Source organism: Hippopotamus amphibius, chromosome 2, assembly GCF_030028045.1.
Source record: "Hippopotamus amphibius kiboko isolate mHipAmp2 chromosome 2, mHipAmp2.hap2, whole genome shotgun sequence".
Classification (NCBI taxonomy): domain Eukaryota; kingdom Metazoa; phylum Chordata; class Mammalia; order Artiodactyla; family Hippopotamidae; genus Hippopotamus; species Hippopotamus amphibius.
Genome location: NC_080187.1, coordinates 128,070,765 through 128,098,548, shown reverse-complemented (window position 1 = coordinate 128,098,548; position 27,784 = coordinate 128,070,765). Strand labels below are relative to the sequence as shown.

Below are 27,784 nucleotides of genomic sequence, written 5' to 3'. Positions count from 1 at the left end.
GCATCCCCAGGGATGGGGCGGGGATAACCCGGGGCTCCCGGGCACCACCCACTCAGGCCAAAGTGAGAGCCCAGCCTAAGGCTGGGGACATCTCCCACCTCACCGGCCCCAGAAGCTGATGACCCCCGTGATGCTCACATCCCCCCATGATGTCCTTGTCCTCCATGATACCCACAGCCCCTGTGATGCCCATGTCATCCCATTACATCCATGGCACACCATGATGCTCTCGGCCCCCTAGGTGCCCATAGCTCCCATAATACCTATGGTCCCCGTGATGCCCATGGACCCCCAAATGCCTATGATATCCATGACCCCCTCAGGCCCCATGGTGCCCATGGTCCCCATGATGCCCAAGACCCCCTGTGATGTACATGTGCCCAGTGATGCTCATGGCCCCTGTGATATTCATGACCTTCATGATGTCCAAGGTCCCCACGATGCCCATAGCCCCCAGTGATACCGAAGGACCCCCAACAAATGTGGCCTCTGCTCCCAGCCCCCCACCTGCCGAGGGCACTGTCCATAATCACCCCTCAGGGAAGGCCCTGTGTCAGCTGGGGTGGCCGGGGGCGGGGGGCGCGGCTCCTCGTCACCAGTGTGTGGGGTGGGGAGGGCAGAGGGAACCTGAGACACCCACGCATCTCAAGGTGGCCTCTGCCCTCTGGCTGTGGTCTTACTTCTCTGAACCCTGTGTTGGAGCTGCCTCCCCGGGCCTGGGTGCTGAGGAGCAGTGACCTGTGGTCCTGGTGAAGGGTGTCCTGGAGTGAGGGGGACTGGAATGCACGCATCCCTCGCAATAAGCCAAGTTGTGGGTACTATCATCCCATTTTATAGATGAGGAAACTGAAGCCCAGAGGGTGGCAGAGCTAATGGGTGGAGGAGAGGGCTTAAGAGCCCAGAGGCTGCCCCAGAGCTCTCTCATGTGGTGGCTGTGAGGAGGCAGCTCCACGCTGGTGCTGGCCAGGCTCATGCAGACGGGGACACAGGATGGAGCTCAGGCCTCGGTCATAATAGAGGCCATCAACGGAGCTCGGACTGCAAAGAGTTGTCGTGCCAGGGCCAGGGGCTGCCTCCCAGGGAGGTGCCTGAGAGCTGAAAGGGAGGAGAGGAGGATGATTGCCAGGTCATGGGGTGCCCAACGGCCCCCGAGGCTCTTGGCCTTGGCTCAGGGCCTGTGGGAGACCGAGGCAGATCCGGGCAGCGTGAGGATTAAAAGCGACAGACAGGATGCGATGCGATGATCGGGAACAGAGAGAACCCCAGACCTGTGGGCATTTAGCAAAGTTCCGCATGTGATTGTCCACCTAGTTCCATCTCACAGGCGGACCTGAGGCTGAGCGGATGCTTCCCTCGGCGTCCCATGGCTGGTACAGCGGGGAGGTGGTGGGGGGGTGGAGGGGTGGGAGGTGTCCTTCTAATGTGGAGCCCAGCTCTCAGTGCATCGATGTGAAGGGGGACACATCACCGCCTCACCCCACGGCCTGCATTTGCTGTTAAGGAGTCTGAGAAAATGGAGGTTTCAAGGGTAGAGTTCTTGTAAAGCTTCACAGAGATGGACAGAAACAAGAAGGGGTGGTGGGAGAGAAAGAGAGAAATATAGGAAGGAGGCAGAGAGAGAGAGAGTGCGTGTGAGTGAGAGCGCGAGAGCGCAGGAGCAAGGGAGGGAGTGCGGAAAAGGCGGGAGTGGGGGAGGGTGAGTCCACCTCTTGCCCCTCAGGCTCCTGTGCTTGCTTTGGTTGCCCCTTGAAGCTGCTGCCCACTTTCCCCTAACTTTGCTCAGGTGCGTGGTGGCTCTGATCTCCAGCGAGCCGTTCGGTGACTGACTTGGGAGTGGGTGTGTGATGCAGTTCTGGCCTAGGTGATCTTGCAGGTGGTCCAGTGACATTCCTTGGCCTGGGATCCACCCTCTCCCCTGTGGCCTTGGACCCTGGTGCCCAGCTCCCCACGGAGACGGTAGTTCCTCCTCCGAAACAGCGCACACCTTCACGCAGGCCAGCAGTGGTGGTGTCACTCTGTGCTGGCTGAGATGGGGAGGCCCCTGGAGTGAGGTCCAGCTTCACAGAGGTCAGACATGGGTGCTAACAGCTGCCTTCACTTCCTGGGCCTCGGGCTCAGCTCGCTGCCATCTTCCGGGCTGCGGTGAGGGGCAGGAAGCAATTACTGCCAGTAGGTCTACCTGTGGTGCCACCCTTGACCCTGTGTATCTAAGACAACAGGAGTAAGGATTTCAGAAGCTCTTTTCTCTTTTAAAAATTCCAGCTATATTTGCAAATGGCAGCAGTTATTTTTCTGCCTTTTTCTCTTATGTTTTCCAGAAATTGCTTTAAAAACACACGCTGATTAGAGTGGATTCAGATGAGTTTTTCCTCCCCTCCACACTGGGCTTCCGGCCCAGCCCCACCAGGGATGGAAAGAGGCACCTGACTCATTGGAGATGGGTTCCAAGAACAACACAGGCCTGTGGTTATGGAAACATCAAGGTGGGTGAGATGCTCGCTCTTCACCTTGAGATTGGGGCATCAGGAAAGGCGATTAAGGCAGTGTGAGTGCGGTTGCAGACATCATCGCAATTGTGCCACTAAATGTGTGTCCTCCCCTCTGGTCTGCAGTGTGACCTGGGAGACAGTGACCAGAGAACTCCCAGCACTCACCAAATCCTCAGAACTCATCCCTGGGTGCAGCTGTCACAGCTGGTTTATAAGCTACATTTCATCTACCCATTAGGGTAGCATGTAATAGACATAGTTTTCTTTTCCCTCCCCTCACTAGATCAGACCTGGGCAGCTGCTGCCTTGCTCAGAAACTTGATGTTGTCTGGACAGTAACTCTGGGTTGCTCTTGGCCTTCTCCTCAGGGCTGTTCCCTCAGCTGCCACAGCTTCAGGCATCACATCTGTGTGCAGACCAGGGAGAAAGCGTGAGGAGACCACTAGCCACATCTGCTCCCTTTTATGCTGAAAGCAAAAGCCCCGCATTTCCCCAGCAGACTGCCCTTTAGGTCTTCGGGCCACCCCTCACTGCAAGGGAGACTGGGAAACATGGAATTGGCCCTGTCATCTGTCACCTGGACTGACGATGCTGTCCCTGTGGCAGAGACTGCCACCCAGAATTCATTCTTTCCCTCCTTTTAGTAACCGAACCCCCAAATTTTAACTGGATTACCCCAAATGAAGACCACCTCTTCCTGACTTATTTTTTTTAAGGAAGTTTTTTTTTTTTTTAATTTACTTTATTTATTTTGGGTGTGTTGGCTCTTCGTTGCTGCACACAGACCTTCTCTAGTTGCGGAGAGCGGGGGCTACTCTTTATTGTGATGTGCAGTCTTCTCACTGTGGTGGCTGCTCTTGTTGCGGAGCATGGGCTCTAGGTGCACGGGCTTAAGTACTTGCAGCACACGGGCACAGTAGTTGTGGTGCATGGGCTTAGTTGCTCCGAGGCGTGTGGGATCTTCCCGGAGCAGGGATCAAACCCGTGTCCCCTGCGTTGGCAGGCAGATTCTTAACCACTGTGCCACCAGGGAAGTCCCTTCCTGACTTCTTGACAGCCAGTTGACTGAGTTCCAGCCCATCACCTCAACACACTGGAGTTCTGTTCATGGGAAAGAAGCGAGCACGGCTGGCAGGGAGGTGTCCATGCAGGAAGACCTCTGCCCTGGTTTCTGCTCGGCAGAGTGAAGGACCATCGCATAGCTTGAGCCATTAGCCGTTCATAATGTGCGGCTGCTTGTCCTCTGCGGACAAACCTTCTTCCCATCGCTAGCATTTCCCTCTGCACGGTTGTGGGATCCTTCCCTTGGGTCTCCCTCTAAGAAGTCCAGGCCTGCCTCAAGACGGGGCCCACTGGGATGGGGCATCCTGTGGGCTGGGCAGGGCTAGACAGCGTGAGATATGCTTTAGATGTTAGCGATGAATGATAACTCACATACACCAAGAAAGCACCCACCTTGGAGGTCCAGACTGATGTGTTTTGGGCCCTGTAGAGATGGACCATCGCGAATAGCAAGTCTTAGGACATCGCTGTCCCCCAGAAAGTTTCCTCAGGCCCCCGTGCCGTCACGCTCTCTCCCCCAGCTACAGAGGCCACCCCTTTTCTAATTCACTGTTCCTGTTCTGGAACCGCAAGTAAACGGATTCATTTATTACGTGTCTGGCTTCTTTCACTCACGAAATGTTTCTGAGATTCACCACTGCTGTTCGCGTATCAGCAGCCCGTTGCTCTTCCCTCCTGAGCTGTATCCCAGTGAGGGGGCGCCAGCGAGGTTTCCCTTCCACCTGCCGGCAGACATCAAGGTGGCCCCTGTCTGAGGCTGTTATAAATGCAGCTACTCTTAGCACTGTGTGTGAGGACTTGGGTAACCATATGTTTTCACTTCTCTTGGGCAAATAGAGAGGAATTTCTTGTGTGTATTTAGTTTTATAAGAAGCCACCAAAAAAAAAAAATGTGGACCTCAAGTTCAAGAAAAGTGGCATTTAGATACAACACCTTGATGAAAATAGAAAACAATGTATTGTTTTTTTTATAAGTAATGGATGAAATAAAAAAGTTGAGATTCAAAAAAAAAAAAAAAGAAAAAAAAAGGAAACCATCAGACCATTTTCAAAGTGGCTGTACTATTTCATACCCGCAAAATATGAGTCCCAGTTGCTCCACGCCCTCCCTGACACTGGGTATTTTCTGTCTTTCTAATTTTTAGCCGTTAAAATGATTTGGGGAGGTACTTCATTGATATTTTTAGTGAGCACATGGCATTGAGCACAATTTCAGGGGCCTAGTCATGTGGATATCTTCTTTCGTGAAGTGTTTATTCAAGTCTTTGGCTCGTTTAAAAACTTGGGTTATTCATCTTTTTAGCTTTGATTTTTAAAGGAGTTCTTTATGCATTATGGCTACATGTGTTTTTTTCAAAGGTGTTTTTTTTTTTTTCCAAGTCTGTGTCCTGTCTATTATTTTCTTTTTAAAAAAATCTTGTTAAAATTCCTTTTTATTGGAGTATAGTTGCCTTACAATGTTGTGTTAGTTTCTACTGTACAGCAAAATGTATCAGCTATACCCCTCTTTTTTGGACTTCTTTCCCATTTAGGTCACCACAGTGCATTAAGTAGAGTTCCCTGTGCTATACAGTAGGTTCTCATTTGTTATCTATTTTATACATTTTATCAATAGTGTATATGTGTCGGTCTCAATCTCCCAATTCCTCTCACCTTGTCTATTTTCTTAATCTTATCATTTGATAGGCAGAAATTTTCAATTTTATGAAGTCCAATTTATCAGATTTTATTCAGATGAATACATTCAGCTAAAGGAATAATTTTATATTATTTTATCAGTTATTTCTTTTAGCATCCTGTCCTGGGGGCCTCTTTTTCCCCCAAGGTCAGCATCCCAGCTCATTGCCTCTGAGCTCCAACTACCCTTGGACATTTCTCCCTCCTGGTGAGCAAGATGTCAGGCTCCCCCAGTTCAGGGCGCTGGAGGGGTGGAAGGAGGAGGAGGATCTGATGCCTGGGGGGCCTGAGGTGTGGGGGTCAGGATATTTGGTGCCCAGCTATGCACCCCAAATGACATTCCCTTGTGACCGTGCAGACCCACCCTGGTGATTGCCTTCCCAAGGCCTCTGGGTGCAGGTTCCTCGGCCTCCACCTGCGTCCTGATGCCCCGAGCTCGCTCTGCACCGGCCACCTTGCACAGCGCTGCGCTGTGGTGGCTGCAGACCAGGCGGGCCCACACGACCAGCAGGTTTCCCTGACGTCCAGAGGGCTCAGGCATGCCTTCTCCACCGAGGCCTAGCTCCTTCCGAGCTGGCCTCCTCGAGTGCCCTCCTCCGCCCTGGGGTTCCCTGGAGCTTCCTTTTATGTCCCATCGGTGCTTACTAGCTGGGCCTATTAGACGCCCTGTTCAGGTCACTGCGTGGTCCCTGCCCTGTGACTGAACACAGATCAATACAGTCACAGAGATGCCCTCCAAGATAGGCCCGTGACCAATGAGACACAAGAGATCTATCAATATAGACATAGGTATTTTTTTTTTTACCACTTAATCATTTTTAGGTGTGCAGTTCAGTAGTGTTAAGTAGCTTCACATTGTTGTACAAAAGATCTCTAGAGCTTTTTCATCATTCCGAACAGAAACTCTCCATCCCTTTCTCCCAGCTCCTGGCACCCCACATCCTACTTTTTGTTTTTGTAATTTCACAACTGTAGGTGCTTTATACATATGGAATCACGCGGTATCTGCCCTTTTGTGACTGGTTTATTTCACTTAGCATAATGTCTTCAAGGTTCAACCATGGTGTATCATGTGTCAGAATTTCCTTCCTTTTTAAACTGAAGGGTATTATAAGCGTCTGGAGTGGGAAGGACTCCGGATGCAGGCTCAGACCCGGGGCTGGCAGCCCCTGAGCTTCCGCGTGTGCGGCATGGCGGTCGGGGCCTCCCTGGGAACACCCCCACTGGTCCCTCTGCTCCTGGGGTTTCTGTGGAGCACGTTCAATCTGGGCTGCTTCTCCTCTGGCACTCGGAGGACTTTTCTGCCACCCAAACAGCAGATGGTCAGGAAATGAGACTCATTCCAATATCAACCAGAGGAAAATCCAATTGACTTGGCAAAACACAGTCAGAAAAGCATGTGGCTTAACACATGTCATCTTTTTAGGTGGTATTGGCCTTCAGAGACCAAGGACCAATGACCAGCAACAGCTGGGCCAGGGCTGGGGTGGGGCAGTGGAATCTCCTGGTCTTCTCTGTGTCACCTTTCCTCCCAGGCTCACAGGCCTGGGTTCGTTGCTACTCCACCCCCATTATACATGTGTGACTGGGTTGGATCCTCAGCTAGGATGCCTGTGAAGGGCCAGATGCTGTGCCAGCTACTTTATATGCTGTGTCACTCAAGGCAAGTGTGACTATGAGTAACACAAACCCCAAAATACCAGTTGCTTAAGCAAGAAAGACGTTCTTTCTTATACACAGAGAGACGGATGTCCCAAGGCAAGCAGGATGAGGCTGGTGTGGCAGTTCCATGCTGTCAGAAGCCCAGGTTCCTCCTAACTTCCTGTTCTGCTGTTTTCAGTAAATAGTCTCCACCTTGTGGCCCAAGATAGCTGCTTGAATTCCAGCCATCCGGCTTGCATCCATCCAGCAGGAATGAGGGATAGAGAAAGAAGTGTGCATCCTACACTCTAACACACTTACTTTTTTTTTTTTTTTTTTTGGCTATGCCACATGGCTTGTGGAAGCTTAGTTCCCCCACCAGGGATTGAACCTGGGGCCATGGCAGTGAAAGCACCGAGTCCTAAAGACTGGACCACCAGGGAACTCTGTAAGACACTTCTTAGAAGTTTCTGGACACTTCCACTCACATCTATGGTCAGAACTTAGCCACGTGGCTATACCTAGATGGAAGGGAAGTGAGGAGATATACTTTCTCTTCCAGGCATCCATGTTCCCAACTAAAGTTTCTGTGATAAAGGAAGAGAATGGATAGTGGAGGGCACTTAGCCATCTCTGCTACACACAACTAATTCTGATAAGTTCTAATCATTGTTTAAGTTTAAATCTTATTTACATATTTTTGTTAAGTAGCCTGATCTCACAGTATGAAATTCAAAACAGTGTGTGGTGAAACCTCTCCCTCTCACTCCTGCCCCCAGAGGTACTCAGCACTACCAGAGGTTGTCTGGGCCAGCAGTTCTCAAAGTGGGTCCCAGGACCAGCCAAGCAGGAAACTTCAAAATGCAGATTCTCAGGCCTCTGTCCCAGACTTGCCGAGTTGGATAGTCTGGGAGAGTGCCAGGAACCTGTGTTTCAGCCACTTCTTGGGGGTCCTGAGCCTGCAAATACATCTATGCTTGGAGGTTCCCCAGCCCATCTTTGCCAGTGTAAGCCCACTACTCACGCTGCTCTTTCACTGAGAACAGTCAGGACCACAGACAACTTCCCCTTTTTTAATAGCTTGCTTGAGAGAGAATCTACTCCGCATATATTTTACCCACTTAACGTGGTTTTAGTATGTTCAGAATTGTGTATCCATCACGACAGTCAATTCTAGGACACTTTGATCATTCTTTTTTATTTTTAATTTATTTTCTGAAAAGTCATAGTCAAGTGATTCAGGCATTTTAAGAAGGCCTCCCCTCCCCCTGGGTGCCGAGGGACTACTGAGCAGCAGGGACTGTCATCCTGCCCTGCCGCTACCCCCGGGCTTCCATCCCCACCCCGGGCCCAACCACCCTCCCCTCGCCCTTCCTTCCCGACCAGATGCAGGTCCCTCCACTCCATTACCAAGAGCTCATGCCACCAGGTTCCTGCATGCCGGAGGAACCCAAGCCAAAGAGGGGCAGAAGGTCGTGGCCCCGGAAAAGGACGGCCACTCACACTTGTGAATACGCAGGCTGCGGCAAGACCTACACAAAGAGGTCTCATCTCAAGGCACGCCTGCGAACCCACACAGGTGAGAAACCTTACCACCGTGACTGCAATGGCTGTGGGTGGAAATTTGTCCGCTCAGATGAACTGACCAGGCACTACCGCAAACGCACCAGGCACTGCCCCTTCCAGTGCCAGAAGTGCAACCGGGCATTTTCGAGGTTGGACCACCTCACCTTACACATGAAGAGGCACTTTTAAATCCCCAGTGGATATGACCCACACTGCCAGACGAGAATTCAGTATTTTTTATCTTTCATACTGTCTTCCCGGTGAGAGGAGGAACCCAGCTGGAAAGCACTACAATCATGGTCAAGTTCCCAACAAGTCAACTTGTGAATGTGTATAGACAAAGAACAGATGGGGTCTGTGACTGGATCTTCCATCATTCCAACTAAATCCCACTTGAATATATATTCCTGGACTTACAAAATGCCAAGGGGGGGTGATTGGAAGTTGTGGATATCAGGATATAAATTAGATCCTTGAGTTGAGGGGAGGGAAGACCAGAATCCCTTGAATTGTTTCGATGCAATATAAGCAAAAAGATTGCCTTGTATTTTCTTTGCCTTCTAAAAGCCATTATTATGAGCTTCTAAGAGGAAGAAATTCAGGTACAAAAGATGTGTTTTAATAGCCTAAATGATGGTGCTTGGTGAGTCTTGGGTCTAAAGGTACCAAATGAGGCCAAAGTTCTCAAACTGCTGCATGCTTTGACAAGGAAAATCTATTTCTGTCTTCCGATCTACATTTACGACCTAAGTCAGGTAGATACACCTGGTTTACTTTAACCTTTCATGCAGACAGTCTGTTATGCACTGTGGTTTCAGATGGGCAATAATTTGTACAATGGTTTATTCCCAAGTATGCCTTAAGCAGAACAAATGGTTTTTTTCTACATGGTTCCTTGCCTTAATAAATATGTAATATAAATTAAAAAAGAAAAAGAAGGCGTCCCCTCCATGCCTGCCCCCACCTGCTCAGTGCCCCCACACCCAGGAAACCACTGTCTTTGGATCTTGGGTTTCCTTCTAGAACTCTTGTTGGGAAGGAGTGAAGCAGGCAGAGACCAGGGTTCTTTGTCTAGACACATAGATGTGGGCAGGGCCGAATTCTCACAGTCCTGCACTTTGCCCTTTTTCTTGACTTTTCTGTCAGGTGATGGGGCCCACCTGGCCAGCTCTCGGGGGACTCGGGAGCTCTGCGGGCAATGGGTTCCGCTCACAGCAGGAGCAGGACCGATGAGGCCTCTGACGTCTCCCTCCCAGGGTTTCTTCAGGCAGCAGTCAGCTGTGTGCCGCCAGCCCGGGAGTGACGCCATCCCTTCTCCCACGCCCCGCACCACTGACCACTGTCCCGGCCTGAGCTTCCCTATGGCATTCATCCTGCTAAGTCTGCCCCTGACTGAGTTGGCCAGCGCTCAGCTGGGGTCTGTGTGGGGAATGCATCCTCACACACGTTTGCTGAATGAGTAAATGAAGGACTCAGCTCGTCCCTGCAGCTCCGTCAGTAACTCTGGACCTTGGGCTCTTGCTGCGCTTCCCCAAACCTCAGCTCCCTCCTCTGTAGAGTGGGGACTGGAATCTTCACCTCGCAGTATAGTGGGCAGGATACAAAGAGAGATGGCCAGTGGTCACCTGTGTCTGGGACGGGGAAGCGGAGGTGGCTTCCTCTCTCTCTCTTCCCAGAGAAAGAAAGTAGCCCTGAGCACAGACGTTGCTTTGTCACGTCTAACACTGACGCCCTCGAGCCGGGTGGTGCCTCGCTGCCGGGATTGCGCACGCGTCCCGAACGGCCAGGTGCCAGCAGGGGGCGCAGCGCACTAGGGTCTGAGAATGGACCCGCGGGCCGCGAGACCAGCAGGGAGAGGACACAGGACGCGGTCTGAGGAGTGCGGACAATTTATCAAAGATTTGGTTGGGCACAGGCAACCAAGGGAAAGACAGACACAATTCAACAAAAGTAAACACTTTTGGAATCAAAGGACACTATTAAGGGAGTGAAAAGACCACTCACAGAATCAGAGAAAATATTGGCAAGTCACAGATCTGACGAGGGTCTAGCGTCCAGAGTACGTAGAGACCTCCTAAAACTCAACCGCAAAAAGACAAATAATCCGATTCAAAAACGGGCAAAGAACTTGAGTAGACATTTCTCCCAAGAAGATATGCAAATAGCCAATAAGCACATGAAAAGATGCTCAATATCACAGAGGTTAATTAAAACCGCAACGAGATGCCACCTCACACCCACTGGGATGGTTAGAAGAGAAAAAATGGAAAATAAGTGTTGGTGATGATGTGGAGAAATCGGAGCCCTCATACCCTGCTGGTGGGGAAGTAAAATGGTGCAGCCACTGTGGAAAACAATTTGGTGGTTCCTCAAACAGTTAACGTAGAATTACTTCACAACCCAGCAACTCCACTTAGATATATACAAAAACGTGTATATGAATGTTCATAATAGCCAAAAAACAGAAACAGCCCAAATGTACACTGTTGGATGATGGATTAAACAAAAGTGGTATATCCAAACAATGGACTATTACTCAGCCATAAAAAGGAATGAAACTGAGTTATTCGTAGTGAGGTGGATGGACCTAGAGTCTGTCATATAGAGTGAAGTAAATCAGAAAGAGAAAAAAAATACCATATACTAATGCATATATGTATGGAATCCAGAAAAATGGTACTGATGAACCTAGTGGCAGGGCAGGAATAGAGATGCAGATGTAGAGAACGGACTTGAGGACACGGGGTAGGGGTGAAGGGGAATCTGGGACATAGTGAGAGAGTAGTGTTGACACATACACACTACCAAATGTAGAATAGATGGCTAGTGGGAAGCTGTTGCACAACATGGGGAGATAACTCGATGTTTTGTGAAGACCTAGCAGGGTGGGATAGGGAGGGTAGGAGGGAGTCTCGGGAGGGAGGGAATATGGGGATATATGTATACATATAGCTGATTCACTTTGTTGTACAGCAGAAACTAACACAACATTGTAAAGCAATTATACTCCAATAAAGATGAAAAAAGAAAGGGGGGGGGGTGAGGTGGTGGTACATGCTACAACGTGGATGAACCTGGAACACATGCTGAGTGCAGGAAGCCTGACACAAAAGGCCACCTGTGGTGTGATTCTATTTATATAAAATGTCCTGAATAGGCAGATTGAGACACCGAAAGGGGATTCGTGGTTGTCAGGGTGCGGGGGGCCCTGCGTGGGGAGTGATTGCCTGACGGGTATAGGATCTGTTTTTTGTTTTCCACTTCCCCAAACTTTATTAAAGGAAAAGCAATGATGGTAGCTCTCTAGAACATCGTCAAACTTCTGGGATTCTTCCATCGAAAATGTGGCATTTGATTTCCAAGTATATGCCAGAGTGTAGTGGCGAGGGGGAAGCTAAAAGTCTAAAATGTTCATCTTCCAGCTTTCTCCAGTCTGTAGCCTGTCTGTGGATCAGCAGTAACTACCTGAACAGCCACTCTGGCTGCATTAATTTTTGTCTGCGGCTCTCTGAGCTCTTCTATGTGCAGCAAGTGCAGAATTTGAGCGGCTTCATTAAGAACCGCATCTCCTGTGTCAAAAGCAAGAATACGCTTGTCTAAAGCAGCAGGCAAGCCCTCTTCTGTTCGGTTTGTGCTAGCAACTGCATCCTGTGTCAGGGCTCCACTCCCCAAATGCTAATTACCTGAAGCACTGATTACCTAATCACCATGAGCTGACTCTGAAAGTTAGCCTGGGCCATGGCACCAGCCCTAAAATTAGGATTATATACATCCAAATCAATCATGGGCTCTGCATTTTTAGTTGCATTGTCAGCATTTTTTGTGTTATCAGGTACCAAATCCTTGTGTTTTTCAGTGTTGTCTCCACATTCAAGTCTAAGAGCTAAACCAAGAAGCCAATTGCTTCTTGTCCATCTTGAGTCTTGAAAGAACAGTTAACATCTCTGAGATACTTTTCAAAGAACTTGGGCCGATCACTGCTGTGGGTTTCTTAGATGCCTCTGTCTTCAGTCTTGCAGTGTCTGATTTTCTGGTCTTCAAGGCAAACATCAAGTTTCTCAAATTTGTTTCATCTCTGCAATTGAAGAGGTAGGTGGTGGTAGTCAAAGGCCATCATGCTCCCTGCTTCAGCCAGGAGGGCTGAGTCTTCTTTTGGGGTGATGAGAACATTCTGGATTTAGTGGTGATGGCTGCATAAGTCTATGAATGTGCTAACATCCTCTGAATTGTACACTTGAAAAGGGGAATTTTATGGTATGTAAATTGTCTCAATCAAAAAAAAAATATTTTCTTGGTCAGTGTGAAATGTGGTGGCTGAGGGTTGGTCATGTCCTTACAACTCTGGCCCCATCCCACCCCCGCCCCCCCAACCCAGGGCACTCTTAAACATTTCTGCCCAGTTTCCAGACATTTTCAGCTTTCTGTCAAATTCCTGTCCTCATTCATTTCACCCTCTGACTCTTTCTCTGGGGCAAGTTGGGGGGATGGGATGGAAAACGGCAATGTGGCAGATAGGAGCACAGCCTGAGGCCGGGCTGTGTGGGTTGGGTGGGGATAGTCTCTGTTCCTGGGACCCTGCTTGTCTGTCCCAGGGCAGTTACAGCACAGGAGTGTCAGGTCTGCAGTAAGCCTGGGCATCTTGGGGGCCGTGTGTTCCCATCCTAGAGAAATGCTAGCAGGGCCGGCTGTCACTCGTCAGGTCCTGGGGAGGGACTTCCTGTATCAGCTGGGGGCTGGACCAGATGATGTTGATTTTCTCTGTCATGCATGCATTCAAAAAATAGCTCCAGAGTTACACACAGTACCTCAGAGGAGGTTAATTTATTCAACTAAATACCAAATAAACACTGTTTTACAGTTGGCCCTGTGACAGAGCTGCTGAAAGGTACATCCCTGTTGTGACTTCGGAATTTTGCCTGGTTGCCTGTGATGACCTTTTATCTCTGGGATGAGGTTAGGGTGAAGTCAGATAGAGGCAGCACCTCCTTGCCCTGAGGAGCCCAGCACAGCAGGGTGTACATGAGCTGACTGTGACCGTGCACTGAGCACCATGGTGGGCTTCTTAAAGTGCACAGCCAAGAAAGTGCCAGAACAGCGCTGGCTCTGGGAGCCCTAGGTGTTGGGAAACCAGGACAAACTGTCTTCCCCTCTGTTATTATGGTTTCTTTCCTGCAGGCCAACAAAGAGAGCTCAGAGAGGTCAGCAAACCTGTGCAGGGTCTCACAGCTGACCATACGGGGGCAACTTTCTAGTTTATCCTTAATAGATTGTGATCCAGTCTTTTTGTCTATTCTTTGTCTTTCCTCCTTCCCTCCTTCGCTCCTTCCACCTTCTCCCTTCCTTCCTTCTCTGTGTCCCTCCCTCCCTCCTTTCCTTCATTCCATCCTCCAATCCTTTGAGCAGGGACTACCACATTCATCCGCTCATCTGCTCATCCTCACCTTGCAAGTGGGAAAACCGAGGCTGGAGAGGGGTGTCGCCACCTGCTCAAGACCACTGAGCCTCCTGGCTGCCTCTCCATCCTCCCAGGGAAACAGTTTACCCCCCAGCCGCTGTCCACAGGGGACCTGCAGAGTCTGCGATGAGTATGGACACCGCTCGGATCTGGTGGGAATTGGTCTGTGCACCTCACCAGCGACTAGACTGTTCTGGGCTGGGTCCTGGCCCCACTAGGAAAGAAGACCCAGTGTTTTCTGAAGGAATGAATGAACACACTTTGAAACATGTGTGCCCATGAATGTCTAGAGGGGACACACTGCAGCATGGTGGCTGTCAGGTGGGGTGTTGGGGTTATAGGTGATGTCCCCTTCTCAGAACTTTCTCTGATAGCATGCTGCTTCAGCCAAGACATAAGAGAAAAAGTAGCAGATGTTCTTGGAGATGAAAGCACTTATTTCAAAGAAAACACCTTAAAAGCTAGAAAAGGTGGGTGCGAGGCAATTCCCAAGGTGGGAGTGAGGGAGAGAGGCCCCATCTATGAGAGAATTCACAGGGCTGGCTCTGGCCTCCACCCTGCCAGTGGGGCCCTGTGTGTGAAGGGCTGAGGTGTGGCTGCCTGTCTCAGCAGGGCCGGCTGGTGAAAGTCAAGGCCGACAGGCTCTGCTGGTTTCAGCTGAGTTTGGGGACCTGGATGGGACCTTGCTGTGTATGGGGGTGCTGGGCCTAGCCAACTCCATGTCTAGGCATTTACCCCACGAGCTGCATTTCCACAGGGGCACAGGTTATTCTGTGTTTGTAGAAGCTAAAGGATGGAGTCACCAAATGCCCACAACAGAGCTTGGGAAGATTAACACGGCTCATCGTGCCACAAAACGCCACACGGCCATCAACAGGAGATGATCAACTGGAAGCGATGGTCTTCGATGAGTGTGAATATAGCAAGGTCCACCTGCCCATGGGCTGGGCTAGGTCCCCCAGGGAGGGGTGGGGGGAGTGGGACAGCCCCTCAGGACTGCCCACCGTGAGAGCAGCTCCCCTGCAGGCACAGGCCCGAGGGAAGTGTGGGAACCCTCACCAGGATGTTCTGAGCAGCCTTCCCCAAACGGCCCATCAGTGTCACCCGGGTGACGGGAGTATAGCGCCACAGTCCTCGGTGCTGCAGGCACCCACACGCCGCCCACTGGCCTCGTGGGCACTCTCAGTGGAAGCAGCAGCAGGACTCCTGCGGGTGAGGCCCTGCTCCATGACATTGCAGGCAGAGCGCCGAGACTCGAGCTAGGCTCCCTGGGCCCTTGGGCTTTTGAGGTTGGAAAGACTCATCGTGTGCTTCTCCGGCCCTGCCCACGCCCTGGTAAAGTCACCCGCAAGATATGGGAGTGTTCATTTGGTGGCAAAATGACAGACAACAAAACAACATCCAGGCTGTGATTACTGTGAAGGCAGGGCTGGGGCCACCTCTGGGGTATCAGGACCCAGGAGGGCAGATTTCTGGCATCACTGGGGATGTCATGTGACTGTGTACTTTCTAGTGATTCTTTTTTTAAATGAATTAATTAATTATTTATTGGCTGTGTTGGGTCTTCGTTGCTGCGAGCAGGCTTTCTCTAGTTGCGAAGAGCAGGGGCTACTCTTTGTTGCAGTGTGTGGGCTTCTCATTGCAGTGGCTTCTCTTGTTGCAGAGCACAGGCTCTAGGTGCACAGGCTTCAGTAGTTGTGGCACATGGGCTCAGTAGTTGTGGCTCGCAGGCTCTAGAGCTCAGGATCTACACATCCCACAGCATGTGGGATCTTCCTGGACCAGGGCTCGAACCTGTGTCCACTGGCAGGCAGATTCTTAACCACTGCGCCACCAGGGAAGTCCCTGTAGTGATTCTTTAAGCTGTTTAATGCATGTGTCTGGGTTTGTTTTGTATTTTGCAGTAGAAAGTGTTTACAATATAAATAGACAAACCAATGACCAGAATTTTGAGGAAAGTTAGGCAGCAGCGTGCCTGGCCTACCCCAACTTGGGCAAACCCAGGAGCAAAAGGGTCCACGTGTAGAAAATGCCTCTGAGGACACGGAAGCTGGCATCTGCTGTGGGCCATGTGGAGGGAAACAGGCAGGGGATGGGGTGTGAGAGACCTCCTGGACTCCTGGAACGCTGAGTCCCGTGCTGTATTCCTGTAGAAAAGGTAGGACTAAAATGCTGCTGTGAATGGAGTCCCAGATGTTGACCTCAAAGCAGGTGTTCACGCCTTGGCCTGCCCGGGCTGCAAGGAGGGAGCGACTGAGGGTGGCTGGGTGGCTCTGAGGAGAGCAGGATACAGCCTCATGGAGCCCTAGCTGAGGTGACCTGATGGATGTCCCTGCCCTTGGGGAAATCACCTCCTCTGGAGGAGTGATAATGACCCAGGCTGCCTTGGGACCCCATGGGTGAGTGCTGGAGCTGGCGCTTTGTGAATTGCAGGTCCCCGTGCACCCCTGGGTCACGCCGGCTCCTCCCCAGGTGTCACCCGGAGAACACCCTGGACTCCAGTTAGCACGGCCCACAGCCATCGGTCCATGTGGTGTGGGGACACTGGCCTCTACCACCAGAGCCAGGCATGGGCTGCAGGGAGGCGTGAGGACCACAGGGTGGGGGTCTAGCTGTCAGGGACCAGACAGGGACTAATTGATCAGTCCAGCAGCCCCCACCCCAGCCATGGCACAGGCTGGCAGCGGGCCCTCGGAAGGGAGATGCTGTCCTAGACCCAGCATGATCTGGGGGAGGACGGAGAGCACAGGGCATGGGTCCTTAGCTGCCTAGACCTGCAGTGACCAACCCTCCTATGCTCTGGCCTAGGCTGCCCACCGGAAGCACCGCAGACATCTGTTCTGTCACCCTTACGGTAAACTTGGGGGTTGGCAGACAGGAAACTGAGGCCCAAGAGGTGAGCTCATTGCAGAGCCCCCAGCCTCGGCATCTCTCCTTCAGGCTGGCATGGCCTAGGGCAGCCCAGGGGCTGGACTTGAGTCCAGGCCACACTCCTTATGGCCACCATACAGGCCTCCGTCTTGAGGCTAGAAAGCTTACTCAGCAGGGAACCCAAAAGAGTGAGGTGGATCAGTTAGCACCCGCTCATCTCTACCTGGCACAGGCCCTGAGGGGGCGAGGGAGGTGCCAGAGCCAGAGGGGCAAGGCCCCTGGGCTGGGACCTGAGTGTCTGCTGCGGAGAAGCAGATGCTTTGATGAGGATGAGTCCAAGCAGGGCTGTGGGCCCCTCAGGGACCTCACCCCTCTGCGGAGCTGACTTCTGAGCCTAGGACTGATGGAGGAGACAGAACCAGCCCCTCAGAAGCTGAGCAAAGGTGTTCTGGGGGTCGTCAGGGCAGGGAGACTTCAACCCCTATGAGGATGGCTCGAAGAAAAGAAAACTGGTCTGGACCCATGAGCAGAGGCTGAGCTCACACTTTGTGGGAGAAACGGAAATTAAAGCCTTGCTGGGATATGGCATTTCTCCTAATGCAAAAGTCAATTAACATGCTCTGTGGGCAAGTCTACATCACTGGTGGGAGTGTAAATTGGTACCACCTCTCCTGAGAGCGATTTGCCAAAATCTGTCACAATTACAAATGAATAAACTTCTGACACAGCAGCTGGTTCAGGGCTGGCCAAGCAGGTGAGTGCATGGTACAGCTGTGGGACAGCTGTGGCTGCCATTTGAAGATACTAGACAAGCATAAAAACAAAAAATGTAATTCACCCAAATAGAAATAACCACTGCTGATATCTGGTGTATTTTCTTTGAGATCGTTCCTTTATTTGCTGTTTTAACAATTGTTCCTTGAGCTTCCAGGATACCCCAAGGTTTCTTGTGCCAGGAATCCAGTGTGGAGTGTATCAGTCCACATTCGCTGCAGTAACAAGTGATCACAGACCCCTTGGCTTAGGACAATGAAGGGTTGCCCAGCCTCCCCCTGGAACCTTGTCATTTCCAATCTTTTGGCATTTATAGTAACTGAGATAAACCACTCTAGGTCTAAATCTTTGCTTTCCTTGGAGTAGATCCCAAAAGTGAATCAGGGTGACAATAAACGTGAGGCTTTTCCAAGCTGCTTTCTTGAAAGGCTGGACTGACCAGCCGACTTGCTCACAGCTTGCCTGTCTGTACCCCTCTGCCAGCACTGGGCTTTCTTATACCAGGACTGCTAATCTGAAGTGAAGATGCCAGTCTATCTTATTTGCCTCATGACAGTTCCTGGTGAGACAAAACTGGTTCTACGCGTTACCGGGACTTTCTGTGCTTATCTGAGCATCTTTTGGGTATTTGAACTTTTCCACTCATACTGGGCCTGAGGTAAAGCTAGAATTGAGGGAGGGTCCTCACTCCTGGCCCTGCCCATCAAGATGGACCCCGTAAGAGGAAGGAGTTTAGAGTTGAGGAGAGAGCTGAGGCTGAGGCTGGGTGGAGCACCCACTCAACACCAGGGGTTAGATGCCAGGGGCTGGCAGCTGAGTGAGCACAGTGGGGGCTCTGCTCCCACTGAACCCCAGACAGAAGCACACACTCTGGGTCTGGACAGAAGGAAGCTGTGGAGCTTGGAGGGGCAGCCGCCCTGGGGGATGCTCAGCCCCGGAGATTGGGAGTGTAGGGGGGGCACTGCTGTGCTCTGGCTGCTCTTTGGAGGGGAGCAGAGCCGTGTGCCTGGCTCTGGGGACCCAAACAAGCCTAATGGAGAGGAGAAGGCTTTCTACCCCTGCCCAGTGAATGGGGATGGGAGCCCCTCCCAGTCTGCTGCTGCCAGCACCTCCTCTGGCAAGGCCTCCCTGAAGGCGCTGGGGGCTGGGAGATGGGGAGCACAGACTCCTCGCCCCGGTGCTGCACGGCGTGGAGCTGGAGGCGGGCTGGGTCACAGGCATGTAATAGCAGAGCCAGCAGAGCTAGAGCTGTAGAGGCCACATGGACAGAGGTGCTAAGAGAGGATGTGAGAGAGCTGGCGTGACGGGGCGTGTGTCAGCTTGTCAAAGACGGGCCCCTGGAGCGAGCGAAAGTCGATGGGCAGGGAAGGCCCACAAAGTCCTGAAAGGGCTGGATGGGAGCAGTTGCAGGCTGAGAGGCAGCTCGTGGCGGGTTGTGGGTAAGCTGGCCTGGTTCACCTCCAGGCCCACTGCCTGCAGTCGACAAACTCAGGCAAGTGTCTTTGCCTCTCTGCTCCTTCCCATCTGATAACAGGGCCCTCTAGGACAGTGTGGGGCAAGACAAGCGAATTCCTGCAAAGATGTAGCTCAGCCCCAGGGGCTATCATCATCATCATTATTTCAGCAGCGTGACTTGCTTGAGGCCCCACCACCCACCAGGCTCAGCGACCCACCTGCATTTTGTTTGTTTGTTTTAAAGGAAGAAACTAATTTCTTTTAACTTTTTAAAAAAAATTTATTACGTTATTTATTTATTTCTGGCTGTGTTGGGTCCTCGTTGCTGTGTGCCAGCTTTCTCTAGTTGTGGCGAGTGGGGGCTACTCTTTGCTGCGGTGCTCAGGCTCCTGTGTGGTCGCCTCCCTTGTTGCAGAGCTCGGGCTCTAGGCATGCGGGCTTCAGTAGTTGAGGCACATGGGCTCAGTAGCTGTGGCTCGCAGGCTCTAGAACACAGGCTCAGTAGTTGTGGTGCATGGGCTTCGTTGCTCCGCGGCGTGTGGAATCTTCCCAGACCAGGGATCGAACCTGTGTCCCCTGCGTTGGCAGGTGGATTCTTAACCACTGCACCACCAGGGAAGTCTCCCATCTCCATTTTGGATGGCTATCAGTTACTCAAGATCCCTGGGTCAAATTCCTGGGGCTTTAGGAGAGATGAAAATGTGGACAATAGCCTGTGTTTTCTTCTGCCTGTCTTCATATTTCGTGATCCATGCAGGTCTCTACGGCCACTTGGCCCTTCTCATTGCAGACCAAGTTCAATCCTGCTCTGAGACACTTACAAGAGGGCTTGCTCAGTGGGTCTCAGGTGGTGGACACTGGTATCATCTCTTGCCAGCAACCAGGGGAGGTCACATCCCATCTACTTCTATCGAGTGCTGAAGAGACTGCGAATGGAGGGCAGGCCGTGACCAAGGATGACGGTCAGGGAGAACGCACTGCTCCAGCTCCCGAATTTCCTGCAACTCCTGCCGAGGTCAAAGGCTGGTCTGAAGGTGTGCAGGTGCCCTCTGTGCCTACCCAGCAGTTCTCCACTGAGACTCATCTGCATCCCCATGGCTCAGGCCACTGAACAGGTAGGAGTGACCACTGAGTGGTCTTAGCTCTTATTCTTCAGACTCTTAACCAGAAAATGGAAATAAACTGATTCTTAAAGTTGTGTCCATTGAAAAAAAAAATTCATGGGGCCAGGAGCTGAGCGATGCAGTTTGGGAGTGGTCCCTCAGGGGAGACTGAGGGTTGATAGCATCCCCCACACCTGGTGTCAGGCTCGCTTCAGCAGGGCCATGGGTAGAGGATTTCAAACACCTGCACGTTCTAGGACATCCGAGGGCTAAAGCCGAGTTCTCCGGACTGAACCAACTAGGATATATAACATAGCATCTGGTGTGAGCATGAGTAAAATTAAACGGTAAGTCACTGCATAGGAAAAAAGGTTTGAATCATTATTTGGTTATTTTTTTAATCATGTTTTTATATTTCTTTTTTAAAATAAATTTATTTATTTATTTATGTATTTATTTTTGGCTGCATTGGGTCTTCGTTGCTGCATGGGCTTTCTCTAGTTGTGGCCAGCGGGGGCTACTGTTCGTTGTGGTGTGTGCACAGGCTCTGAGTGTGTGGGCTTCAGTAGTTGTGGCACATGGGCTCAGTAGCTGTGGCTCGAGGGCTCTAGAACACAGGCTCAGTAGTTGTGGCACACGGGCTTAGTTGCTCCATGGCATGTGGGATCTTCCTGGCCCAGGGATGGAACCTGTGTCCCCTGCATTGGATTCTTAACCACTGCACCACCAGGGAAGTCCCATTATTTCATTATTTGATGCTTGTCTGCTGAGCGTCTCCCAAGTGGACAGCTGCACATGGAAAGACATGTGCCTGCTACCGGCGGCGCTGTGGGATCACACTTGCGTAACAACTTAAAACATTTTTATTTCTACTTTTTCTATCTTATAAAATTTCTCTACTGGGTACTTGCTCTTAAAAAATCAATATGTATATCTCTACAACAGAGTATTATTTGCCCCAAAAAAGGAGTGAAGTGCTGATATATGTTACAACGTGGATGAAGTGAAAAGTTATGCTGAATGAAAGAAGGCAGTCACAAAGGACCGTTGTATGATTCCATTTACATGTGATGTTAGGAATAAACAAATCTATAGAAAGCAGATTACTGCTAGCCTGGGGCTGAGAGAGGGGTAATGTGGAGTGACTGCTAATGGGCATGGGTTTCTTTTTTGGGGTGATAAAAATGTTCTGGAATTAGACATTAGTAATGGTCACACAACTCTGTGAATATACTAAAACCCACTGAATTGTACACTATAAAAGAGTGAATTTTGTGGTATCTAAATTATATCCCAATGATATAAAATGTTATTTAAAAAATCAACACGTTTTCAAATTTGGGAGTAAAACAAATGTTACATCATTTTATTATAAAAGAAGAAACAAATTGCGTTATAGAATGTCTCAGTCCCCACTGGATGGGGAAACTTCCCTAACGGGCCAGAGCCCCAGGGGCCCCATCATCTGCCCTCCCAGTTGCAGGAGCTTCCAGTGCCTAGGAGCCCAAGCTTGGGAGGCCCATATGCCCCCACTCCATCTGCCTGCCCAGCACCCTTCCTTCAGGTCCCCGAGAAGCCTGCCCTGCCCCCATAACCCCAGGACACCCCTGCTGCCTCCCAACTCCGCTCTCCTGGCACAGCCCCCCCATTTGCCCCTGTTCCCTTGTGGGACCTGGGCTCTCCACTGTTTCACCCGCACCTGGAGTGGGCCCCACAGTCGTCAACTGAGGGGCTACCTTCCCATGCAGTAGCCTGTGGGGGGCACTCAGGGAGGTGGCCCGGCTGCACTGGATCTGACCACTAGACTCACCCCAGGCTTCCTGAGCCCCCTCAAAGGCAGACCCACCCTCAAAAGTACTTGACTGGGCTCCCTGGGGGCAAGGCCAGACCCTGACTTTCCTACCCCTGGGCTGTGCTGGGGACTGATTGGAGCACAGGCAGTGAGTGGGTAGGCTCTGTCTCCCTTGCTCCCTGCCTCCGTAAGCATTTATTGAACACCAACTGTGCACTGACCATTATGTCCATCTCATGGATGACCAAACTGCGACCTGTCCACTAGCTGCTTAGCTGTGCACTCACAGGTCAGGAGTCAGTAGAGAGAGTGAGCTCCCTGTCTTGAGAGACATGCAAACAGGGCTGCCGAAAACTACCCCTAAGGGCTCATGGAGCACATAACAGTCAGGGACAGCTTCTCTCCAATCGCCCAGCACCTAGGTTGCCCTGCGATGTGTGGGGATACTGCTGCCATATTATGTACGTCTGCCAGCTGTGGGTGGGCAGCAGTCTGCCAGTGATGACGTGAACAGCCAGTCATCTCCTTCATCACCAGGCAGGCAAGATGCCCACAGGCCACCATCATGTCCCAGGCAACAGGGAGGAAGCCAGACTGGCTTGCGCGCATCTGTCTGGAACATGCTTAGCCCCATCCCTTCTCAGTTTTCCCTTTGAGAGGCCTAGGCACGTCCTCAGGGACAGGCTTGAAACGGAGAGGCTTGCAGTTCAGGGTGTCTTCCTGCACTGACCGTATCTTGATGGAATTGGCAGCCTTTCCAGGCGGCAAACTGGGACGGCCAAGCCAGTTCTGAAGGGGGGATAACAGCCCATTCTCGGCCAGTAGCCTGGTGGGGCATTCCGGAGATCCCCAGGGGCCAGCCGTGCCCCCTGGAGGGTGAGCGTGCGGGCCGCAGTGGGCCTGCGCGGCCCCGGGGGCTGGCCCGCAGGTGGCCGCGCGCGCCCGAGGACAGGTGGGCGTGCCAGGCCCCGCCCCGCCGCGCCGGCCGGGGGCGGGCAGCCGAATGCCCCGCCCTCCTCGCGCTCCGGGTCGGAGCCGGTGCGGGAGCGCAGCGGCGCGGAGCAGAAGCAGCACGCGGCAGCGCTGCCCCGAAGCGGGCCGGCGAGAGGGAGTAGCGCCGCGACCCCGCGCCGAGGGTGACCCGGGACTGGAACGCGGAGCCCGGCCCTGAGAGCGACCCCGGACCGAGTGCGGACCCCGACCCAGAGCGCGGATCCCGGCTCTGAGCGCGGCCTCGCCCGCCCCGGCCGCCGGGCCGCGGGCATGGACGGCGCCGGTTTGCCCTGTGAGTGCCGAGCCCCCCGCCCGCCGCCTTTGTGTGCGCGCCGCGTCGCTGCAGCCCCCTCCCCGCGCGCCCCTCCTGCGCCCCGGGCCGCGTCCTTTGTGGAGCCGCCGCCTGGCCGGTACCTCCCTCCTCCCCAACCTCCTTCACCCCTCCGCGGCCCAGCGCTGAGCAGGGCACGGCACCCCACTCCCCTAGCCCGGGCCTCCCGGTCCTCTTTTCACCGCCCCCCCTCCCCCCCCCCCCCACCTCCCAGGGACATCCCAGTAGGCCCCCTTCCCCGGGGCTGGGCAGGGCGCAGGTGCCCCTCTCCCCGGCCTCTCGGCCCCCTCTGCAGCCTCCCCCGGGCCCCCCGGGACAGCTCAGCGTGAGCAGGGCACGACCCCCTTCCACCCAACCCGGCCTCCTGGTCGGGTCTGCAGCCCCCTCCCCAGGGACCTCCACGGCGCCTCCGTGGCCGGGGCGGGTAGGGCGCGGGCCCCAGGGCGGCGCTGTCTCATCCCCCGGCCCGGGCAGGTGCGGCGAGGCCCGCGCTCACACGGGCCTGTGTGTCCTTGCCCGCAGAGATGGACCGCGATGGCGGTCGCCGAGACGCCCCCGGCGCACTGATGGAGACCGGGCGCGGTGCGGGGCCCGCGGGCATGGCGGAGCCTGCGGCGGTGCCGCGGGCGCGGGCGGCGCGGCCCGGGCCCCAGCGCTTCCTGCGGCGCAGCGTCGTGGAGTCTGATCAGGAGGAGCCGCCGGGCCTGGAGGGGGCCGAGACGCCGGGCGCGCAGCCCCCGCAGCCGCTGCAGCGCAAGGTGCTGCTGCTCTGCAAGACGCGCCGCCTCATCGCCGAGCGCGCCCGCGGTCGCCCGGCCGCCCCCGCGCCTGCCGCGCCTGCTGCGCCTGCCGCGCCTCCAGGCGACCTTACGGACCCAGGCCCGGAGCCCTCAGGCGCGCAGGAGCCTGGCCCGGACCCCGCTCCCGCGCCCGTGCCTGCGCCCGACGGCGCCCCCAGCGAGGAGGAGGCGGCGGCCGCGACCAAGGAGGACGCGGGGGCTCCGGAGACGAGGCCCGAGCCAGAGCTCGGGCGCGCACGCCGGGAGGAGCCAGAGGAGGAGGAGGACGACGAGGACGACTTGAAGGCTGTGGCCACCTCCCTGGACGGCCGCTTCCTCAAGTTCGACATTGAGCTTGGCCGCGGCTCCTTCAAGACGGTCTACAAGGGGCTGGACACGGAGACCTGGGTGGAGGTAGCCTGGTGCGAGCTGCAGGTAAGGGGCGGGCTGGCCGCAGGTGGGTGCTGGGCGAGTGCGCTCTGGCATTAGCCAACCCTGGCGGCGGCCGTCTGTGTGTCACCCTCTGGGTGGGTGGTTGATGTGCTGGCGGTCTATGTGGTGAAGGCTGGGTGATGGAGGTCGGACCTCCAGCGTGTGGTGTCTAAGTGTGGCACGATGTGGGCCCATGGTGGAAACTGGGCAGTTGGAGGGCGTGTCTTTCAGTGCCTATCAGTGCTGCTCCTTCTCGGCTGTACTGACCCAGGCTGCTTGGGTCGCCTGTGTCTTTGCAGAAGCAGTGTGGGGGCTGCAGGGCTCTGTGTCCAGGTGGTCACAGGGTGGTTTGGGGGACTCCTAGCTGCTCTTACATGAGCACCTTCCTGTGTCTTGCAGAGTGTAGATGCCCCAATTGGGGAAGCCCCTGGGGGGCTTCTTTTGATCTGGGGTCTGTTTACAGGGAGGCCTGGTGGGCCCTGGTGCCTGTGGAGGCAAAGCCTGGAAGTGTTGTCACTAGGTCCTGTCACTTCACAAAATGGATGTGTGAGAAGTCTTAAAACCAAGTCATGCAAAATGCAGGTGGGGTTTTGTTTTGTTTTGTTTTTGTTTTTGTGGTTGCAAAGGTGCTGGACATGCATTTTTCATAACCTTGCCCTCACGTTGGCTGTGTCAGCCCCAGCCCTGGAAGATTATATAAATGGTAACTCAAGCTGCCCTGGGCCAGCCATGGAAGCCCGGGCAGCGCCTGTCACAGTGGGTGTTTATGGGCCCTCCCTTGTTTGGGGGAACAGCTGTCAGGCGCGGGGCTGGCCTCTGCGAGAGCCGGCCGTGTGGGTGTAAGCCTGCCCCAGCACCCTGCAAAGTTAGCTGGGCCTGCCTGTCCTGATGCAGGCCGCCTGCCACACTGCAGGCAGCCTGCCTTTTTGGCTCAGAAATGGGATTTGGTTGCTTTGTCCTCTGGGCCCTTGCAGGGTGGCCTGTGTGTGTGTGTATGTGTGAGCTGGTTGGTTTGTCCAGTGGTCACCTGTCCTCAGCCTTTCTCCTGAGACAAAGAGCTTCAGAGAGCACCCCTCCCCGCAGCTCCCTGGTTCCGTTGTGGAAATATGGACTTTTCGTGGCGGAGTCAGTGGTGGCCTGTCGCGTCCCTCGGGAGGGACTGAGAGCTCCCTCCCCTACCTCGCGGTTACAGGTTCTGGGCCCTGCTGAGGGGTGGCCTCAGTGGCCTGTGGTCTGGAGCCCCGGGGTGGTGTGCTGGGATGGCATAGGAGTGAGCTGGGCATCACTGCCATGTGGGAATGCACGCAGGAGAGAGGAGCTGGAGAGGGAAGACCGGAGAGGGAAAAGAGGATGCCTGATCCTAGAGTGCAGCTGTGTGCCTGCCCGCCCTCCCTTCTCGCTCTTGCCGAGTGACCTAGTGTGGTGCTCCAGGCACCCGCTGGTGTTGTGCTGTGGCATGCCTCTGCGGGGTGGAGGACAGGAGTGGGGGTGCTGCAGCAGGCGGGAGCTGAGTTAGACCTCGGCAGCAGAGCCCAGCTGATCTAATTGAGGCATTGCAGGCGCACGTGACCCTTGGAGGGGGTTGTTCATTCCCATTCCCTTTAAGGCAAGGCGAGCTGTTCCGTCTCTGGGTCCCAAAGCAGAGCGGCACCGGAGTGGAGCCTGGCTGCTGTCCAGGGGGCTTTTACTCCTGTAGCTGGGTGGGAGTGGGAAGGTGGGAGGTGGCTTCTAATCTGTCTGGTTTTGCTTCTTATGCAGTAGTTACTGGGGGCCCCATGCCAGCCGGGAAACTGTTCTTATATCTCCCCCAACACAAGGGCTCATATGCAGCATTTGGGGTCAACTGCCTTCTGCTGGGTGGGTCTGAGAGGGTTTTACACCAGGCGGGGCCAGGACCCAGCTTAGGGCAGCAGCTGAGAGCCTGCTGTATGTACACTCTCCTCTTCACCACACAGGAGGCTGTTGTTTCCCCATTTTATCGCTGAGAGCCGAAGGTCACCTGTGGGAATACAGATGGTAGAGGGGGATTGCAGCATCATGGCAGGAGGCCGTTGGCCTGGCGAGGCCGTCTTAGGAGAGGAGATAGGGTGGAGGGCACGTTAGTCCTCTTGGACCACCAAGGAGGGAGGGTGACAGGTGGCGTGCTGGCTTGTGCATGGGGAGAGGGTTTCCTAGTACACAGGGGGGAGACTTCATCCTCCACCCAGCCCCCAGAATTCCCAGGCATCAGGGCTCTCAGTGGAGGGCAGGTTTCCAGGAGCATTGCCTTCAGTACGGGGAGCTTCACAGGATTCCTCCTGCCCTCTGACCCTCCCTTCCCCAACCCCCATAAGCTCCTCAGCCAGCAGCTTTGGAATGCCCTGGAAATCGACCCTCAAAAGTCTGTTTCCTCCTCTCAACCTTGGGACCATGGGGGATATTGCCTGCTTCCCCCAGAACTGAGACAGTGTCACCGGCTTGCTTTTTCCAGGGTTCGTTGCCAAGGGGAGGTCCATTTTTGGACCTAATAAGTCTGGCTTAGAGGATGTAAGATCCCCATGACTTCCAATTTCTTTTTATAATTTAGTGCTGAAAGAGCTTTGCAGAAAGAGCGATGTGTGTTCATGTCACAGTGAAAGGCCGCAAGGTGTTTTCACCTCCTGAGTTCTCCAGACGTTCAAAGCTGAGGCTGATTTTTGGGGGAAGCTATTTTAAAGTGTTACCTCCCCTTCTGCTTTCTTTTGAATGAATGTATTTCAGGCACCAGCACATATTACAATAGCAACAGGGAAAGTACAAATGCACCCAGAGCCGCTGCCTTTACCCTGGCTCACGTTTCCTGCGTCCCTGTGGCTAGCCCTGGCCCCTCACAGACCCCATCCTGTCTGACAGTGCATGGGATAGCTGGGGGCTTCTGCTTGACTCTGTGTTGCCTCGGGTGGGGGTAGGTGTGGTCCACTGGCATGGTCCCAGGTGACCCAGGTACCGTCTCTCACCTGCTGATGCCTCTGAGCCACGGGTGGGGCCTCCAAGCAGAGAAGATGCAGCCAACCCAGGTCCCGGCCAGCGTCCAGAAGCCTCCTTGGAGAAGGTCTGTGGGCCTTTCCTGGGCTCCCTTTTTGAGGGTCTTCCTCGAACGCTTGGAGGAGAGAGCCTTGGTTTTCAGCCCCCCTTGGTTAGTGCTGCCCCCTCCCGTCAGCAGGCCCCTGCCTCCAAGGGAGACAGGTCTCAGGTCCCCTGTGCTGCCTCCTCCCCACGGAAAGCTGCTGTGAGCCGCTGTTACAGGGCTGGGCACTGCCTCTTGGGGGATTCCACCCGGAACTCATGTTTCCCGCGCTGGTGTCCTGGCCTGTGCCCAGTGTGGGGGTCATTTTGTCTCATGGTG

General features: G+C 53.7%; 1 protein-coding gene and 1 pseudogene across 13 annotated transcripts in view; one reads left to right on the top strand and one right to left on the bottom strand.

Annotated features, from left to right (window-relative positions):
• Positions 1-11,846: 11,846 nt before the first annotated feature.
• Positions 11,847-12,825, bottom strand: LOC130846741 (RNA transcription, translation and transport factor protein-like; annotated as a pseudogene).
• A 10,091-nt stretch (positions 12,826-22,916) lies between these two features.
• Positions 22,917-27,784, top strand: part of WNK2 (WNK lysine deficient protein kinase 2) — a 132,253-nt gene continuing 127,385 nt past the window's right edge. For all 13 annotated transcript variants that reach the window (XM_057720437.1, XM_057720433.1, XM_057720435.1 and 10 more), the window contains exons 1-2: positions 22,917-23,170; positions 23,732-24,423. In XM_057720437.1, the coding sequence (XP_057576420.1) occupies positions 23,734-24,423 (690 nt within the window). In that variant the 5' untranslated portion in view covers positions 22,917-23,170; positions 23,732-23,733. The remainder of the gene's footprint in view (positions 23,171-23,731; positions 24,424-27,784) is intronic.